Below are 19,295 nucleotides of genomic sequence, written 5' to 3'. Positions count from 1 at the left end.
CGGTTTTATGTCTCCTATTTTCCTAATGTTTTGTTCATTAACAAAAAAGTCACGAGTTTTTGGTCTGTTCTGCAGGCACATCTTTCTGGCTTGCTTTCATTGCCTGTAGGCTATTCTGCTCCTTCCTCTCACCTCTGTATGGACTTGACTTTGACACTTTCCTGGCCACTGCCCTCCCCCACTTCAGCCTGGGTCTTCTTTCTTTCCTGTCCCTGTCATGATTTTTTTCCACTCCAAGCAGTTTTTACTTAGTGTGGGGTCCTTCACCAGACGGGAGCCCTGGCAGGTCAGTGTGAGGGGTTCAGAGGGGGTGACTGCTCCCCGCCACCTCAACAGCACCTTGGTGTTCACCAGCGACTGGAAGCACAGCCCTCGCCTGGCCCACCTGTGGGGTCTAAGTGGCCACTGTGCCCCACTGAGTACCTCCTGGCTCTGCTCTCGGACCCATCAGACACCTTGTTTAACATGCGGGTCCTGTGACTACCGTGGTTTGTGCCTGTTTGGGGATTATGGAGACATGCTATCACCTAGTTTTGCTGTATAATGAAGTTCATGGGGATTTTGTGTATGGTAGAACATATGCCATTTTAACCATTTTTTACACGTATACACTTCAATTATGCATAGGTTTGAGGATAGTTGCTCTGTTTCTACGTGGGGATGCTACTACCACCTTCCCAGAATCCTTTGCTCTCCAAAGCTCCAACTTTTCAAATGAAATGGAGTCACTGGTTTGCTTCATGACATTTTTTTTTTAATGAGAACGCCTCTGGCCCGACTCAGGAACTGAAAAGCATGCCATGGTTTAAGCTGTCAATGTTTTACACAGACCTTATGGCAAACAGTGTGTACTTAAGGATAAACACGCTTTAGAGGTCTGGTGGCCCATTCTGAAAAGACGGTGACCACTGTTTGGGATACTCCATTTCACTGCGACACTCTGGGGCAGCCAAGAGACGCATAGCAGGTAAGAGGTGCTTACAACCCTCACCTGTTTCTCAGGTTGCCTCTGGCGGCCTCCGTGAGAATCTGATGCTAAAGCAAAGGCTTAGTAAGAGTAGGCCTGACTTGACACAGGCACAGACACACACTAGATAGAGCATGACAGGAATTCGTGTAAAAGCCTTTCTTTCCTTTGGCAACAGTTTGGCTAAGTTACCCATAAGTCATTTTGGTGCTGCTGAGGTAGGAATGACCTATCTTGCCATCAGACAAACTCCTATTCCCGACTGAGCTGTGGACGTGCAGGAACATTCAGGCATCGCATGCTCCGCACCCCATGTCACAACCAGTCCCCTCGGCCAGCTCCCACCCAGGACAGACGCTGAGTAGGAAAGCGGGTAACCTCGCGGCTCCTGCTGGGGGAGGTACCGCTGCTCCGCCCAGCAAGCAGGCAGTGAGCTATTCTGGCCTGCTGTGCCACGCCGCCCCTGCAGACTCAACCGGCAGGGAGCCAGGGAGGTGGCCCAGGTTTCTGAAGGTCCACACCTTTCTCTAAGAACACGTTTACTAAGGAAACATTGCATCAGGCATCATGCCATGATCTGTGTTTGATTTTGATCTTGCAGAGTTGAAGAAAAACGACAGCATGTCTTCTCCTGGAAGCAAGGGAATTACAAGCACTGGCTTCACTCCCGTATCAGCTGCTCACACGGCCATCTTCCTGCCGGACCAGCCGTGCTCCTGTGAAACGGCCCCTCACAAGTGAGGCGTTGTTCTTGACCTTCTAGGGCACTGGCACTCTGGCTCCAGGATCTCTTTCCTTCAACCTCCACAGTCTCCTAAGAATGTCAGACTTCGCAGTAAGAAAAAGACATTTTTTTCTTCAAACAGCTCACATTTATTTTTGATAACAATAAAAAAATCTTTTAAAGACTATCAGTATTATATTACCAAGAGTGAGGTAATATGTTTACAAAACATTTACAGAACTTGATATGTAAATAATGCATTTAGGGAGGAAAGTGAATTAAGACATGAATAATAGAGGGGGAACGAAAAGGATTATTAGTGAAGAAAGGTGAGATGACAGCAGCATCTGAGAAAGAGTGCGGGGCACTGAGAGTGGACACGGAACACCGGAAGGGTCGATGCACGAGCGCCCATGGCTCCCGCACAAGGACGGCGGGCGCTGTGATTCAAGAGGAAACCCTGGACGCATTTGTGAAGTCATGTGCTTTGAACTCTAAAGATGCATTCAACTCTTTGGGGATAACACAGTGCCACTTCTGAATCAACTGAAAAAGAGCATATCTTCAGAGTGGGGGTTGGGGGGGGGCTGCAATTCAAATAGTTCTACAAACATCCCTGGGCTCATGTGGACTGTTGAGTGAAGCATTTTCTTGGCAGCTGTCAGCAAAATCGCCATCTGAGACACAGAGAAAGAGAGAAAGAAAGAGAAAGAGGGGACCATCTTCAGGTCCTTATAATTTGGAAACAGGAAGCACCAACTGGAAGCAGCAGAGAGGCACCAACTAACCCTACTGTATTTTCTGGAAACAAGCCTTTAGGTGCCGGTGATGAGTTTATCTTTCCAAAGGAAATGCAGAGCTGAGTTCCAGGAAGGCCGGCAATCGTGGGAGAAGCCTGAGAAAGACTTCAGTGTGCAGGCAGCCACGAGAGCGTCACTGACGGGACGAGAGGGCTGCTCCATTTCTTCTGAGCCCCCCAACACCTCCCCTTTGGGGCGAGCACATATTCTCCACAAAGCTCTCGCGTCACATGGACACCCACCTAACGCCTGCAGAGTAGACGGAAAACAATGAACCCAAGATGTACACGCCCGTCACACACAACGGTAACGGCCGTGTGGCTTTTGGCGCTTATCTTTGAAAGCACAGCCTCTGCCACACACGACACCCCACATCACGTCTTTATCATGCAGACTAGCCCAATGCAACATCCCCACAGGTTAGCAAGTAACCTGCTTTTGCCATAAAAAACCGACAAAATGAGGGCCAACGTAAGACAGACCAGGCTTTGTAACTGGGAATCAAAAAGAAAATGTAAAAGGCAAACCAATCTCATACTCTGATCTGCTTCTATGAACAATCTTTTGTTACGGGAACTAAGGTTCTGCTTGTGCCATTTCCCACCAGCACCACACGCCACGCACGCCTGTGTGCACACACACCCACGAGTCAACTTCCTTTTACCAAGAAGCAGGACTCCTACAAGCCACATGCTACCTGGAAGTGGCCACATGGCAAGATTGCTGGTTGGCTAAAATGAACACTGGACAGTTTCAAAATGGCAACTGTAACCTTACTCTGTCTTCAAAATATCCTTCAAGAGACCAGAAGGACCACCTAGGCTCTGTATGCTATGAGGGGGCAGAGGGGAGCAAAATCTAGCATGAGTTCTGAACTAACACATGCAGGCAGGAAGAGCAGCACACCAGAAGGAAAAGGGAGAGAAATGCCATCCACCCAAGTCATGCACAGAAACATCCTGCTCTGAAAGCACCAAAAAGATTTGAAGAGGAGGAAAGAGAAAATGATGTTTAATGATGGCGGTGTTTTTCCTGGCGTCAAGGGCCGTCCCCAAAGGCCCCCTGACCCGCCAGCACCCACTTCAGAACCGTGGATCCCTCTGGCCCCCGGGAGCCGGGCTGGGTGCTCCCTGAGACTGTCTCTGAGTCCTTCCAACTTAAGCGGCGTCTGCCCAGAGGAAAAGGTGTCTAGTGGGCTGTCACTTAATCCACGGACCAGGCCAACTAACAGCAGGGAGGAGGTGAGGACTGCATTTTAAGGGACAGGTTGGCAGCTTCTGCTCCACGTAGGAAGATGACGTCACCTCTGAAGGATGGTGCAGGAATTCATCCACTAGTGGAGGGTGTTCAAAACCTTTTTTGCATCAACATTTGAGACAAAGTCAACCTTTTCATTGGTATGTAAACTACTTTCTTTCAAGAGAGCCCTTGTGCTCCGGTGTGATTTTGTGCACACTGTATACAAAATCTATGGCTATTGAGTTAAACTACCTGTCGAGACGGCTGTGTGATCAGTGACTACATTTACCATCTCGAGTGAGAGCTACTTGCTACCTAGAGGGTGACAGGCGTCTGCACACTGTGGCTGCTGGGGGGGCGGAGCGCAGCGGGCTGTCCGCGGAGGCAGGCGTCCCCTCTGTCCCCTCTGCGGACGGGGCACGGGCGTCGCAGCACTACCTGGAAATCATGGAGCTGGAGTGCGACTGGCTGGAGGTGGTGGTGGCGGCGCTCAGCTGGGAGAACCCGCTGTGGCTGGACTCCAGGCTGGTCATGGAACCTCTGCAAGCAACCCAGGGAGGGGACGGGGTGTGAGGACGCCCCTCGAGCTGCCCGCTTCCCACACTGCCTGCCAGATTGCCCGGCCAGCCCTGCCCTCTGTGTCCCCCACTCAGCAGCACTTAGGAAGCAGGACAGCCAGGCAGGGCCCCCCAGGGATGTGGCTCCCCACTGCCCGCACACACGTGTCCCTGAGCCCCGCGCCCGTGCGGGAGCCATACCTGAAGTCCTCAGAGCCAATGACTTCCGTGTAGTACATCACTTTGCACTTGTGAGACGAGACCTGCAGAGAGGCCAGCACGTCGTCCACTCGGGGCAGGTTGGTGGCGGCACAGGCTGGCATGCTGTGGAACTTCCACTGCAGGATGTAGAAGCCCGGCCACCTTGTCACGTGGGAGCCCTGGAAGAGTCAGGCAGAGCAGGCTGAGGAGGCCTCACCTCCAGGTCCCTGTCGCCGTGGGTCTGACAAATGTGAGAGCTGCCTCCAGGCCCCTCGGACTCGCCAGTGATCACCACCCATCTGGACAGGGGAAGGACCTGCCACTCTGGTTCATTATCAGCATCGCCCCCCGCCCCCCCACTGCCTCCACCTGACGGCCAGCCCTGCAGCCAGGCCTCTGCTAGACGCGGGGAAGGCCACAGGAGTGACACTCTGAGTGTGTCCACCCCAAGGACTGGCAGCCTCGTGGGGAGGAAGGCCAGGACCGGAGAACTGAGGGGGTCAGAAAAGGTGACCTGCACCAGACAATGCTCTCTCTGACACGCTTCCCATGACCTCACCAGCAAATTCTGGGTAGAAAGGATGTCAATCTAAAATCAAATGTCAATCTGTGAAAATTACCTTCTCCAGTAATTCTGGAATTAAAGACTGTGATATAGCTGAAAATGTTCAATATTTTTAAAACAATAATAAATACTCTCTTTTACTCTGCCTCTAAGACCACCAAGACACTGACAGGCTCATCCCTGAAAAACCGTAAAGGCAGCAAGATTCCGCATCGATCATGAAGGTCAGAAGCACCCAAGACCACCCACCACTGCGCACAAGCACTCGGAAGGGGCTGAAATTTGACCAGTGAACAGACAGGGCTTTCGGGAATGAAGCAGGATGCTCAGTAACGACAGACAATACGTCCTCAGTACTTGTCTCTCTCACTTCTATTTAGGGTGATTTTCCTTCGAAGGAAACAAATGGAACATGATCAAGGACACGCCAGGGGAAGTCTCCTGTGTGCACACATGCCTTTTCCTTCCTTCCCACATCGCTTTTGTGAAACTACTTCTAAAGAAAGCTCATGCACTTCAGACATCCGTCAGTCATGGCTTCTGTCCAAAGCCACTGCTCAGTGCAAATTCTTTCTCTCCTAAGACTCATTGGCTTCTTCAGTCCTTCTGATCGTAACTAAAACCGGCCACACCTTACTGCTCTCCCACAGGCACAGCGCCAGCCGAGCAGGACAGGAATGCAGCAGAAGACTTTCCCTTCCCAGAACGAGAGAAGCGGGAGCACTGCAGACACCCGCGGGGCTGTACCTGCACGCTCTCGCCCTCTTTGCAGATCAGAGGCGACTCCACCATGCTGTAGTCCCGGCCCAGCTGCCAGGCGCGGTCTATGAGCTGCACGTTGTTCCCTCCGGGAGAAGTGATGCTGTGCGCCCCCAGGGAGTCCTTCTTGGGCGGCTGGGGCGACCTCTTGGAGTGGTAGATGTTAAAGACAATGTCCCCTTTGCACACGTCAAAATCCCAAGTGATCACTGAAGACGCATCCACAATCTGAATGAGAATCTGGAAAGAAGATTGTGTCAACCAACCAAGGTAAGTGAGGCCCTGGGCCGCCGCGGCGGCAGCACCAGGCCCCTGGCCACCAAGCTGCTTTTCAGCCCAGCGGTGAGTGCTGGGTCGGAGGAGATGTGTCGCATCAGCGGATCTCTGCACCCAGATTCGTATTCAACCATCCAGGTTTCTTGGTCTTTTCATTCTTTCAACCACTGGTTCCCGCTCTGCATCACGGGCCCAGCCCTGTGACTTTGTTAGCTACACCTACAGTCTCCCTTTACACGATCGCTAGACAGCACTCTAAAACACTGGGTCCTGGCTATAAAAATGTCTCAATAACGCAAAACAGAAGGAAGTCAAGATGGTGCAGACATGGGTCTGGGGACAGCCCAAGGCTGGCGGCAGAGGGAAGGCCCAGAGCAGGAAGGGGGGGTGAGCGCAGGGACCCAGGCACCTCTGTTCACAGATGGAGGTGGCACCAGGCTGGGGGTGGAAAGAGGGAGCCACGTGGCACGGGGTGGGGGAAGGGCCAATCTGAAATCGGCACTTTACACAGCATCCACATAGTTTCCCAGCAGGAATGACCAAAGTGATAGTTTCCAAAGATGCTTGTGGGAGAGATGTGAGAACGAAAACCAGCTGTGCAGTTACGTATTCGCTGTAAAGCATTTCAGCAGAGCCAGGGCCTGTGCGCCCTCCTGCCCCCACGCCTGCCCGGGGAGCCCTCCACATGGCATCATTAGCACTCTGCTTTGTCACGCGGGCTCTTCCTTCAATTTCACCACTGCCACTTCTCACCGCTCAAACACTACTTCGGAATTTCCTTGAAGAGAAGATTCCAGAAAGCATGAGGGTCATGTCTAAGAATAGCGATGGAATTAATGACTTGGCCCCGTCTCTTTCTTTAGCAAAGTGGCTCCCTAGGGGCAGCGCCCTCCTGAGACGTTTGTCCGCCTCAGCTGACAGGCACCCTCTTTCCTGCATTCACAATGGGGACATTTAATTCAGGCTTTATTTTAGGGGTGTCACTGTCCTTGGTTTGCGCTTTACTTAACCCCCAAAGCAGAAATGAACTTTTTACTGTTCTGATGCAGAAAACCTGGCTACCCATTTTCAGATACCCTATGACTCCGAAAAAACATATTAAGCCACTAAGTCCTTCCCACGGACAAGACTAATGGTCACCTAAGACAAGACCCGTAAGAACTCCGCGTCCTCAAGCTGGCCTCCACGTAAGAAGCACCAATGATCCTCAAGACGCAGTCAGGAAAATCTGCCCTCCACCCCCCACCCCCAACCTATGACTGAAGCACAACAAATTTTTATCTCTGCCTGCTTGAACCATAGCAACAGTATCGGCCTGCCCCACAAGTGACAGGCAGGTGGCTCCGGGAGACAGCAGTGAGGACAAACAGCAGGTGGCCGGGCTGGGCAGCTGCTGTGGCAGGAGGCAGAGGGGTCAGCTCCCGGCCACCACCAGGGCCCGAGCCTGCAGCGCATTCCCTGAGCGCCTCTCCGGCAGCTCTGAGCCACAAACCTCACCCTGGGGCTCAGGAAGGGCGACTCGGGGAGAATCCCTCATTCCTCGGGTCACTCATGGTGTCCCAGAATACACTGTGAATGTGAAATATGGGGATACTCGTTTCCGCACCACAACATGATGGCAGGAAGGGCAAAGAGAGACGTGCTAGTTTCTCCTCAATCCACCAGACTGGCAAAAATGGGGAAATTCCTTCAAAAATATAAATACGTGAAATCCAGTCAGGAAAAACCAGAAAATAAAATTAGGCCTACATAATCATTGAACAAACTGAATTCAAGAGTCAAAAGTCTTCCCACGAGGAAAGACTTCCTGTGCACGCCTTTGTTAGGGTCTCTGGGAACCTGGGGGAAGAGACCTGACCCCCTTTCCAGGCGCTCTGACTACACACAGCTCTTTCTATTCTGAGATGCCCGTTGTTCAGTCAACCTTCAACTGAAGCCAACAACACTCTAAAGCATCTGATTCTTGTGAGCTAAATCATGCTGGGCAGATGCCCTGCGGCACCCCTGAGGGGAGGCATCCCTGAGGGGAGGAACCCCTGAGGGGAGGAACCCCTGAGGGGAGGAACCCCGAGGCAGCCCGTCCCGAGGGCCCACCTCGTGCGGGGCGCCTTTGAACACGCTGGCAGACTGGTAGATGGTCTCGGTCCACAGCTTCAGGTCTTCGTTCTCCAGTTCCTCCGCCGTCCTGTACAGAGACTTCGGAACCAGTCCGCCCTCGGGCACTTCACACTGGAAATGGAAACGCGGCAGTTAGAGCTGTGCAAACACAAGCCAGTCCTCCGAAAGCAAACGTTAGGGCAAGCACCGCCTTCTAATCAAGGGACTCCCTGAAGCTGCTTCGGAAATGGAAGATGCTGGCAAACACTCTGCAGGATGGAGCAACATGATTCTTAAAAACCACTTACATACATGTGTCTTGCTTTAAATAAATGAGAACAAGTTGAAGCTTGTTTACCACAGATTTCACACTAAAATGTGTGAGGTACTGAACTCAATTACTAACCCTGGTTTATGTAAGAATTACAAGTATTTATACTGCACTGTAAAGGGAAAACACTATGTTAAGAAAAGAGTTTTATTCTCAGCAGCTACAGGCATTATTTTTATTATATGCAATTACGGTCAAACACATAATCAACGATGAAAGCTTCACTGTTTACCTCAAGTCAAAAAACCAGTCCACAACACCAGCCAAAAAAATAATGAAAGAGAGCGTCTTTTGAATTTGCTTGAAACAGGCTAAGCTGAATTAGTTTGCACATTTCATATTTTTCCTAGTTGACCATGATATAATGACTTAATACTACAGTTCATAAAATCCAAGTGCTTCCTACACCATCAGCCCTGGGAAGCAATCACACAGAAAACAAACACTAGTCTTTAGCTGGCCGTACAGCACGACCGGAAACACGTCACAGCAATGACGTCATGTCAGCGGACATCAGACTGCCATGTGGCTCAAACCCTCTAGCCGCAGGAGAGCGGACGTGAGCAGCATGCGTCAACACCGGCAGTGTTGAAAGAGCCGTGCAAGAGAGCACAGAGGACGCTGGAAGGCTGGAGTGTGGCGACCTCAATTAGCTATGAGGACTCTTCCAGCGAGAGACCATCCCAGTGGTCCGCGAGTCACGTCTTCTGCTCCACTGTAATTCTTCTAGTCATTGGAAGGAGCAACCACATGGACGGTTCTTAGGCAACCTGAGTCATTTGCGGTTCCTACAAATCTGACCTCCTAGGTAACCTCACAGGCACTGGAAAGTTCAGGTCCCGTAATGTACTTGCTCCTTGCATTGCACAGTGACACACCTGCAATTCTTACAGCAGGACTTAAGAGCTCAGAGCTAAATTCAAATGCTTCTTAAATTCCTCTGGCCATCCAGAAAGATTTCCCTAGAAGGCCACTTCATTAGCTAAATACAAGAGTCCAATTCAGCATGTACACATCTCTGAAAGATAACTTCATTTACTGTGAAGGATGAGTAAATGAGTTTCTCTAATAAAGAACTTGACTTATGATACGACGTGTTGGCTTCAGCTGTCACTTCAGCAAGTCACCAGACCTCTCCAGGTTTCGGTTTCCTGCACCCTCACATCAGGCGTTGAGCCCCAGAGGCTGTAAGGTCCTTAGGGAACTAAGCTTCTCTGGGGCCCTCATCACAGTACAGGGTATAGAAGTGCAGGCATTTGCCTGATAATCTAGTAACTCAATGTATTAAAAACCCCAAATTACATAAAAGAGAACTAGTTCCCTTAATTGATGCCCTTTAAAATGTTATGCTCATTTACTGTTCACAGGGAAATCTTTCTGAGAATCATTTTGATTTTTTAACTGTTTTTAAAAGTGCACAGTGCCTCCAAAACAGTTTAAAAGTCTGACTCACACAAAGCTGAGTGAATAAAGCAAGCTGCCATTCGATCAGACTCTAAAACAAATTCTCATCACGATTTAACAAAGAAGCGTGCGTGGTATCAACAATGACCTGAGTGGTGATCAGAGATGCCAGTCATTAAAGTTCTGACAATCATCTGGGAAGCCAACACCCATCTCTCTTCCCTCGTGAGCAGCCCAACGGGCGGCAGCTTCCCTAAGTGCGTACCATGCACTCTCCGCCCAGGAAGTCAGGGATAATCTCTTTATCGATGTAATCCAGCAGGCCTCCAGGACCCTGGTAGTCGTTTCCCGCGTAAATGAGGAACTTCCTTCTGGTGTTGTCATCGATGAATGGACTAACCTGTAAAGAACCAGAAGACCACGCAATCACGTTTGCTTGGCTGTCTGATTTGCAAAGGTTACAATTACAATGTGCTGCTATGAGTGGGGGAAAGGGAATTCGTTTGAATTGCTTTTTTTGTAAAGCCCACTTGCATGACATGGGGACATGCAGCAATTCTTCCCTCCCTTCAACAACTTTCCATGTTAATCTTTTTCCTAAGTAGTGACGACAAAGTCTCAGACTCGTGTCTTTAAGTGCATGCACGTGGCCCTCCTCACGCTGACCGTCATGCCCCAGCCTGGCACCTACCAGCGTCCAGAGCACGGGGAACACCCGGGGCGCCCGCAGAATGAGCAGGCGGCCGAGCGTCTCGGGGTAGTTGGCCTCCACCACCTCAATGATCCGCAGCAGGGCTTTGACACCTGGCCGCCACAGGTGACGCATGTTCAGTCCCTCCAGGTCCACCAGGCAGGTCCAGGAGCTGCGGGAGGCACACGTTTTAGTCACTGCATAGCATGTTCAGGTCCCATAGCTCTTTTTACTTTTTGATATTATAAAATAGTCACTTATATCCACTTCCAAAAATACGCCCATGTTTAGAATTAGTGCTCTGAACTACACTTGTATGTACTTGAATAAAGCATATGGGACCAGTGTGGTAGGACTACGCCTGAACCATCACAGGACCAGAGGCTTATCGACCACGAATAAACGCTCAGCGATCCACCAGTAAGGAATACGAGAGGCGCAGCCATCTCTACGGCCGTCACGGGGCACACGGCTGGCCTTTTAATGTGCAGTGTGACTGAACTGCAGTAAGCATCTCTTCAACATTTACCGAGTAGCATGTCTCAGGAGCTGAGAATATGGCACCAAAAATCCCTCAAAATTCTGCCCCCACGGAACTGGCACTGACGTGAACCATGGGCACCCCTCAGTGTCAGCCTCTGACTCACCGCACATTTCCAGAACAGCTACCATAAAATGAGAAGCAGGATTTAGGAACACAGAGTAATTTGATTGCACCATGCCCGACCAAAAATAAAAAAATAAAAAACCCCAGACAAACCAAACCTGCACGTCTGGGCTCCCCGGGGCCACGCAGACTAAGGTGACAGCAACACCTGGGGTTCAAACACCCAATCCAGCAGCTGTCCCTCGTAGCTGACCATAGTATACGCTTACCTACTTTCTACCTTTCAGAACACGATGGAAAACAATAAACTATTTACAGATTTGGTTCTAAAAATCAATCACCGTTTTGGTTCTAAATACCAACTGGAAATATTTCCCTCACATTCACAGTAAGCGGGAAGGAAAAGCACCTCGAGGTCACACATCTACCTGATAGGCCGGCCGAACACTTTCGTGTTTTCTTCACACCGTCTTAGCCCTTCTTCATTGATGGAGAGAACCTGTGCATAAAAGGGCCATAAAGACTCGTGAGCATGAGACGGTAACTCCACGGCATCAAGCTATGAAAGAGAGTAACTATTATACAGCACAGTTCAGGTAAGCAGGGGAACCAAAACGTCATCTATGTAGATTTTCTGACATACACAGAACACATCCATCAAAGAACAGCTCACGCGCAAAAGAGAATGAGTATTGTCTTCTGTGGCAAAGGTGACAGCTACGCCAAGTGAGATTACAGTTAGGAGGAGGTACCGGATGGGCAGGGAGGCCATGACCTACTGCCGTGTCTTCAGAACAAGTGTTCCTGGGACAGCCAGAGGTAAGTGTCTGTTGAGTGGGGGACACATACCAGCCAAGAGAAAGGGCCGTGTTGGAAGTGACTGGAGGTATGGCTAAAGGGAAGCTTCGGGTTTGGATGACAAACTCTTCCCCTACAGAAGTGGGCCCTCCACACCTTCACATGTGCGTGTGCGTGTGAATACATATGCATGTGTGTGTGTGGACATGAGTGCATGTGGATATGTGTGCGTGTGGATACATAAGCATGTGTGTGGGTACGTATGCACGTTTGTGCAGGTGGATACGTTTGCACGTGTGTGGATACATGTGGGTGCATGCACACGTGTGTACACATGGATAACATGTGTACACACGTGTGCATGCATGTTCTGTGGATATGTATGCACACACGTACGAGCACACACGCAGAGGCAAGGGCTAACAGAATACACAACACAATGCCAAGGATAACTGGATTACAGATGTGCCTTTTAACGTTTTTGTTTATCTTTAATATAAGAACTGTAACTGCCCTCCTCATGGAGGCTGCTATGGAAGGGCTGAGCCTCTGGTAGGAGGCATCTGTTAACAGTTCGAATGAAACACGCTAAGAGGCTGGATTAAGGAAATGAAGAGGTCTGACTTGAGAGACATCTCAAAAGGCGAATCAGGGAGCGGGGAGGGTAGGGACCAATTCAATGTGGGAGTGAAGGACAAAAGATGACTCAGCATCATTCCCAAGTAGTCACCTTGAGTGGCTAGGCTGATTTTTGTCTTGCTGCTTCCCTGTGCTCACTTTTGAAATGTTTTATGTTCATAGATTTGCTTTCTAATTACAAAAGCAATGCATGCTTGTTATAACAGGACAAATACACTGTCCTAGTCTCTGGCAGAGAGAGAAAGTGTAAGGCCTCCGTGGAGCCCAGCGTCCTCGGCTGTGCGCACTTACGTATCTCAGCAGGGCCTCCTCCCCGAGGGCCCTCACCAAGCCTTTGGTGTCCATCTGCCCCAGCCTGAGCACATAGAGGGGCCGCCCGTCTGCAGGAGAGACGAAGGAAAGTCATCACCAACAGCGTTCCTGCCGCGGAGCTGAGGATATAACTCTGAGACCCTCAACAAGGAAATGGGCTCCCCCAATATTCCAGGGGCACTTCATGCTCTTTCCCACTGAGAAGCAGCAGCTGGCTCCCGTGTGTACGTGTACACGAAGTCCCCTCAACCTCTCCCCAAGAAATTACAAAAGAAAAAACAAAAGCCACTGAAAGAGCAGTCTAGCAGGGTGCTAGAGGGGCCGCGCGACCTCCATCTGTCTGGCTCTGATCACTGGCTCTGACCACTGGTTCTGACTGGCTGGCCCTGGGCTCAGCCGACTCCCTCAGACCACCAGGGCACTGAGCAGAGCGCTGACTTCCAACAGGAGGGAGACATCAGACTACCCACAGACACTTTTCCTGTGAATACAGAGTACTTTTTCATTTTATAGGTTACCAAAAATTTAATGTTGAAGTTTTCTTAAAGCTAGCTAGTGTCCCTTAATTCCCACCCTAAGGGCCAAGGTAAATGAGGACTTTCTAGAAATCTCAAATCCCTACCAGCCAGCACACGTTGGCTCTGCTTTATAGCCTGCAGGTCTAACGGATTGAGCCTGAGAGGAACCTAATTCATTATATAAATCCCTGTCACCCTGAGCCAACCACACGGAGGGAAAAGATCCTGGTGGCAAGAGTGTGTCCCTAGAGTCAGTCTAGACGCCTGCCACTCGGGGCCACAGGACTGCAGCAGGAAGGACAAGAATGGAAGACTTGTCTTCTGATGCTAACGGAGGGTCAGTGCTGTCATGTTCACACAGGGGCCCACGCTTACCTTGTCTTCACCTGGCGAACCTCACCTCCTAGAATGTGGGTCTAGATCTGTTCTACTCAAAGCTAAAAGGGTTACTTTTGTGCTCCCAAATCTTGTTGAAAGGAAGATTTATATAAAAATCTCTCCCAACATTTAATAAGATACATTTGTTAATGTCTTCTACCAAACTTTTTAATGGTTCAAATGTCGGAAAGTAGAATACATGCTTCTAGTAAAAATTAATAAAGCTACAACTAATCTAGAGAAGTGCTCATGGACGAATCAGAGCTGCGCAGTTTTGAAAGCACCTGTCGGAGGAGGGAGAGGGAGCTGCAGAGCGGTGCCTGTGGCCTCGCCATGTCTGCGATTCCGTTCTGTCCACTGACACGCTCCGAATCAGGAAATGAGAGCTTGCCTTAGACAGTGAGACTTTCCTGCCAGGCCTGGGACAGAAAGCAGCCCAAATGGGTCGCTCACAAATCATCCTTCATTTTAGGTGTTTCTCTGTCCTTGGCTTAGGTTTTGCTTCCTCCCAAAAATATAGCTGAAGTTCTTCCCTGTTTTGATGTGGAAAACCTGGCTATACATTTTTACAGATATTCTGGGGTTTAAGTCCTTGAAAAGTTCCTTGACTAGCACTGTGCTCCTGAAAAAACCACCTTCAAAGTTGTGGTTTTTTTAAGTAAGTCCAAAAAACTCCCTTTCACTAAGGAAGGAATGGAGGTAACTCGCCCAAGGGCAAGGTTATTTGTGAGGAAGCAGCCAACAGTCTGGGGCCTTCCTGCGTGAGGTATTTCCCCAGTGGGTCAGGAGTGTGGTACCAGCGGTGAGGACATGGGCATCAGTGTGTTCAGGGCAGGAGAGGGGAGACAAGGCACTCAAGGGCCCGCTCACATCGACGGAAGGCGGTCCCAGAGCACATCGTGAACGCCACGGTCACACGTTACCTTTGTCGTGGTGGTGCCAGCCGCCCGCGTAGTAGTCCTGCAGGACCTGCGGAGGGTTCCAGGTATCGAGAATGTAGTCGACCTGGTGCTGCTTCCGCCACGTGAGAGACTGACACATGACCTCTCTGGCTTTGTCGATGTTGAAGTCCCTGGCCCGTAAGAACCGAAGAATATGCTCGTCTTTGGGGATCTATGGAGGGAAAGACACGTTTCTAAGCAGTGTTACAAGTTGCTAAGGGAGAAAACCAAGTTACCAAGGGAATAAGACTCTCACACTCTCACTTCTCACCAAGAGTGGGCTGCATTCTGCACTACTGAAATGAGCCTTCCTTAATGTTTCAGAAAATCAGTATTAGTCTGAATCATCCTCACAGTAGTCCATTTCAGTGTCGGCAAAGTAGAGCAAAGGCACAAATCATTTCTTAAACATACAATGCTTCAAAATTCACTGGGCTGATCTATAAATTATGATCTGTGCACGTGTGTGTGTGTGTGTGTGTGTGTGTGTGTGTGTGTCACTTAAAAAGTTAGAAAAAAGTATTGCTTTTGGTCATGGTGTTCCTAACACATAGGAACCTTCTCTGGACCACTACTGGCAATCAGCAGGTCAGTTTCCTTGAGTAAAAATCGAGGCCAAGAGCGCGTCTGAATGTCACCGGACCTGCTGTCTTCCTCCACGGCCACGCGCTCACTAATGCACACCGCTGGGCCACTGGAGGTGAGCCATGGGTGAGGCAATCCTGTGAATGTAACCCAGAGCACTGAGATGGCACCATCCTCACTCAGAAAGGACCACCGGCACTGCAAGTAGTTAAGAGTGTGCGTTCTGGAACCCAACGGCCGGGCTTCCAACCCTGGCCCCACCGCTCACTTGCTGTAAGACTTCGGGCAAGTTACTTAATGTCTCTGCCTCAGTTTCCTTGTGTGTACAGCAGGGTGATAAAAATCGCACCACCTCACAGGGCTGCTGGGAGGATTTACCACGGTTCTTAAAACGGTGTCTGTTACATGGTCAGTGCACAGCAAATGGTGGCTATTGTTAGGACGGTTATGTCCTCTGTAAGTGACACTAAATCCTCAGACATCTGGGCTCCAGTAACCAAGACTGACAGTGTTAGCGAGGAGGCTGACCGCACGCCATGCCCAGCTCCCTTCACTGGGTAACGCGAGTCACTGGCCAGACACAAATCTGCCTCTGCTCACCACTAGCCCCCCTTCAGTACGATGCTTAGTACACAAATCTGATTCCTCATGAGGCTAAAATTTTACCAAAAAGCCTCATATTCAAAGCTCAAACATTTCTAATCTGAATAATCTGTGAACTCCTTCCAAACTTTCTAGACATGTAACTGTTTTCAAGCGAGACCATTCTCTGTAAAACCTAGAAAAGTACAGCTGATTAGAGCAGGGCATCATAACCTGCCATGAAGGCTCAGATGCCACAGACAGACACAGATTCTGCGACTTTTATCCGGGAAGGGACACTCCCAGCAATGGCAACAGGAAACTTTCACTCTTAGCAACCACAAACGGGGCCAGACGGGGTGCTGAGTCTCACTTTGCCCTTGTGGGTTTCCTGGAGCCACTGGCGAAGCCGGATCAGGCAGCTCTCCTGCAGAGGCGTCAGGTCACCCAGGTATCTCTTGATGTAGTCTGCATCTAGTTTGTCTGGAATAGAAGTGACACAAAATCATTCTCAACAAACAACACTAGCACTGGAAGTCCTCCCAAGTCCTGTCGGTGGAGCTGACGGATGGTTCGTCTTAGAACTCAGTGACACGGCAGGGACGGCAGATTGAAAAGGCCACCCAAGAGAACCTCAGTGATGATCTTTAAAATCGAATCACCAACTGAGCCACAGGTAAATTGGTGAATCAATTATATTTCCTAATTTACCATCAGGTCATCTCTATTTGCAAAATCTCAATACTATTCAAGATAGACAGACGGCTATAACATATTTTATGACTTTTAATTCAAAGCTATATAAAGAGGACTTACATGACACAAAACTATGAAATAACACAAATGGATCTAACCTATTTTGAAGAGAGCTGTGTTCAAGAATACAATCAATCTTTTTCAGTGATAAGGTAATAACGTAAGTGGGAAGAATGTGCTATCAAAATTAAGTACAGCAAAGAAAAATCCACAAGGGGGAAAAACAGAACATATCCCCAAACCAATTAACATGCCTCTCACCTGCCACCTGCTGGAAGCTAACAAGTGGCCTAGCTTAGCCGGAGAGAAGATGTAGGGAAAGAAGTACCAATAGTTTAACAAGACTTGATAGAATTTTCTGATTTTACAATGGGCATCACTCTGAGAAATAAAAAAGGTGTGTGTGTGTGTGTTTGACACACGTGAAAGGCAACACAGCACAGCAGCTAAAAGCAGACCCTGCAGCCGGCCACCAGGCTAATCCCAGCCCTGCCACTAACAGCTGTGTGACTCTGTGCAGGTCACTCAGTTTCTCTGTGCCTCAGTTAACTCATGTATAAAATGAGGATAGTAAGCATTTCCTACCTAAAAGGAACCATGATTGACGAGTAAATATTCATAAAGTGCTCAGAACAGTGCCTGGCACACAGGAAGCCTAAAAGGTGATGGCGAATAATTGTGGTAAAAGGATCGGTCCTACCTCACATTCACTAAAGATGCCTTCAACTGAAATACACGGAAAACATTTCCTGGTCTCATAACCTGAAATAACCCTTCCTGCCCATTAAAGAACAATGCCAAGGTTCTTCAATTTAAGAAACAATAAAATGAATGTGTTACAGAAGCTAGAGGAAGAGGGATGGCACCAAGGGCCATCTCTTCTTCACGTAAGATCTAAATGTCCCCGGAAACAACAGGCAGAGTCACCAGAGAGGCCGTGACTCCGTGACCGCCCAGTCCTGCTCTCACAATGAACCCACCGTCGGGCGTTCCCACCACGGGCTCAGATGCCCCGCTCGGGTTACTGAGGACCTCGCCACTCAGCCCTTCCTTCTGCGCAGCGTCGGGGACCACGACAGCCAACGACGCTGCTTGCTTCCTGCACGACGCGGATGTCTCTGAAGAGGTTGCAATGGAAGGTGGAGTCCAGCGGGGCACAAAGGTTATGCCTTCTTCTTCTAACTGACGGAGATAGTACTCAATTATTTCTTTTCCCTTTAAAACAAAACCAATTTTAAGGTTAGTATATATTCAACATTCAAATTATTCATCCCTCATAGGTTTTCAAAACACTAATAAAAACTGAACTGCTATAAAGAGGAAAAAGAAACGACAAATGCTTTTGTGTTTTTTGCTTTTCATAAAATTATTTTACTTCCTCTTCTCCAAAGGTCTAGGAAATAATATCTAAAGCGATAATTTTTGTATAGGACTACTTAAAAGCATCATGTTCCATACTTGCACTCAATATGTGCTTTTTGTCTCAATGCAAATTCTTTCCAAAGCCCTAAAAATGAAACAAGCCTTCAAAAAGCACTCATAATCCTACACGGATACATTTCAAAACCAAAATTCCACAATAAATTGAGCAGCAGCATAAAAATGAGAAGGAAAGTTCTCCCATGTAAGGCGAACCGAACAATCAAGGCCTGGGGACGCAAGCGGTCACCTGTAAGGGCCTCTTCAGCACGCAGAAGCCCCACCAGCAGACCCTGGGGATGCCACAGGCTCGCTGCTCCTGCCTCACCCCTCCCAACTTCCACCTTCCCCAGCAATTCCAAGCAGAGGATGCCACGCCACGGCCAGTGGCTACACACTCCTCCTTACTTACCTCACTGGCAACCAGCATTACCTGCACCCCCATCTAACCCTTCCATGGGATCCCTGGGATATAAAGCACGGGGGAAAGTCAGAGCATTTCCTCTCCAAGAAATGGCTGGGATCCCCGACTAACCTGTTCCCAGCGTCCCGAAAAGACTGCCAGCTCAAATCATCTCAGAGACACCTGCCCACCCTTTTAAATAAAATCCCAAAGTAGACTCACTTTTTTAATGTTGCTGGTATATTGTTTCATTGCAATTTTTTCCACTGTACTTTCAAAACCAAAGAAAGATTTAATATCTAAACTTGCAGACTGTTCAAAACAGGTCCAGTCTTCATTTTCAGGGTGAACCTGCAGTTAAGTGAGAAAGCATTCCCATTACCTACACTGACACCTGGAAACACCACTTGTTCGCTCCTCAATCAAATGGTTAGCAGCAGAGCACACTTATTAACGTCATTGAAAGTAGCAGACGGAAAAATTACAGAGACGTTCAAACTCATGCAAAGGCCGAAGCAGCATTTCTAACATACGCTGAAAGGGACTTTTACAAGGAGAGCTTCATTTTCACTCTTGGTTCATTCGTGCATTTGTTCATTCATTTGTTCATTCATTCACCATGTGTATTGAGCTGTGTTCCCCATCGGGAACTAAACAAAGATCCTTGCTGGTGAAGCTTATAGTCCAGCAGTGGGAGACAATTAGCCATGAACATAATACATGAGAAATTATATTGTTGTTGGAAG

General features: G+C 49.0%; 1 protein-coding gene across 9 annotated transcripts in view; it reads right to left on the bottom strand.

Moving 5' to 3' along the window:
• The window catches only part of SEC14L1 (SEC14 like lipid binding 1), a 62,415-nt gene that overhangs the window by 13,304 nt on the left and 29,816 nt on the right, over positions 1-19,295 (bottom strand). For 3 of the 9 annotated variants that reach the window (XM_074320460.1, XM_074320463.1, XM_074320461.1), the window contains 12 exons: positions 18,772-18,900; positions 17,708-17,942; positions 16,345-16,454; positions 14,787-14,976; positions 12,947-13,035; positions 11,647-11,717; positions 10,612-10,783; positions 10,186-10,320; positions 8,183-8,317; positions 5,801-6,052; positions 4,489-4,667; positions 4,169-4,270 (listed from right to left, as the gene is read on the bottom strand). In XM_074320460.1, coding sequence (XP_074176561.1) covers positions 4,169-4,270; positions 4,489-4,667; positions 5,801-6,052; positions 8,183-8,317; positions 10,186-10,320; positions 10,612-10,783; positions 11,647-11,717; positions 12,947-13,035; positions 14,787-14,976; positions 16,345-16,454; positions 17,708-17,942; positions 18,772-18,900 — 1,799 coding nt within the window. Of the gene's footprint in view, positions 1-1,657; positions 1,782-1,816; positions 2,741-3,485; positions 4,271-4,488; positions 4,668-5,800; positions 6,053-8,182; positions 8,318-10,185; positions 10,321-10,611; positions 10,784-11,646; positions 11,718-12,946; positions 13,036-14,786; positions 14,977-16,344; positions 16,455-17,707; positions 17,943-18,771; positions 18,901-19,295 lie in introns of those variants that run through there. The other 6 variants (XM_074320467.1, XM_074320469.1, XM_074320465.1 and 3 more) reach the window with 4 other exon arrangements.

This window comes from Rhinolophus sinicus, linkage group LG15 (assembly GCF_036562045.2).
Source record: "Rhinolophus sinicus isolate RSC01 linkage group LG15, ASM3656204v1, whole genome shotgun sequence".
NCBI lineage: Eukaryota > Metazoa > Chordata > Mammalia > Chiroptera > Rhinolophidae > Rhinolophus > Rhinolophus sinicus.
Note: the sequence above shows the minus strand (reverse complement) of the source record. Positions and strands in the feature narration are given on the sequence as shown.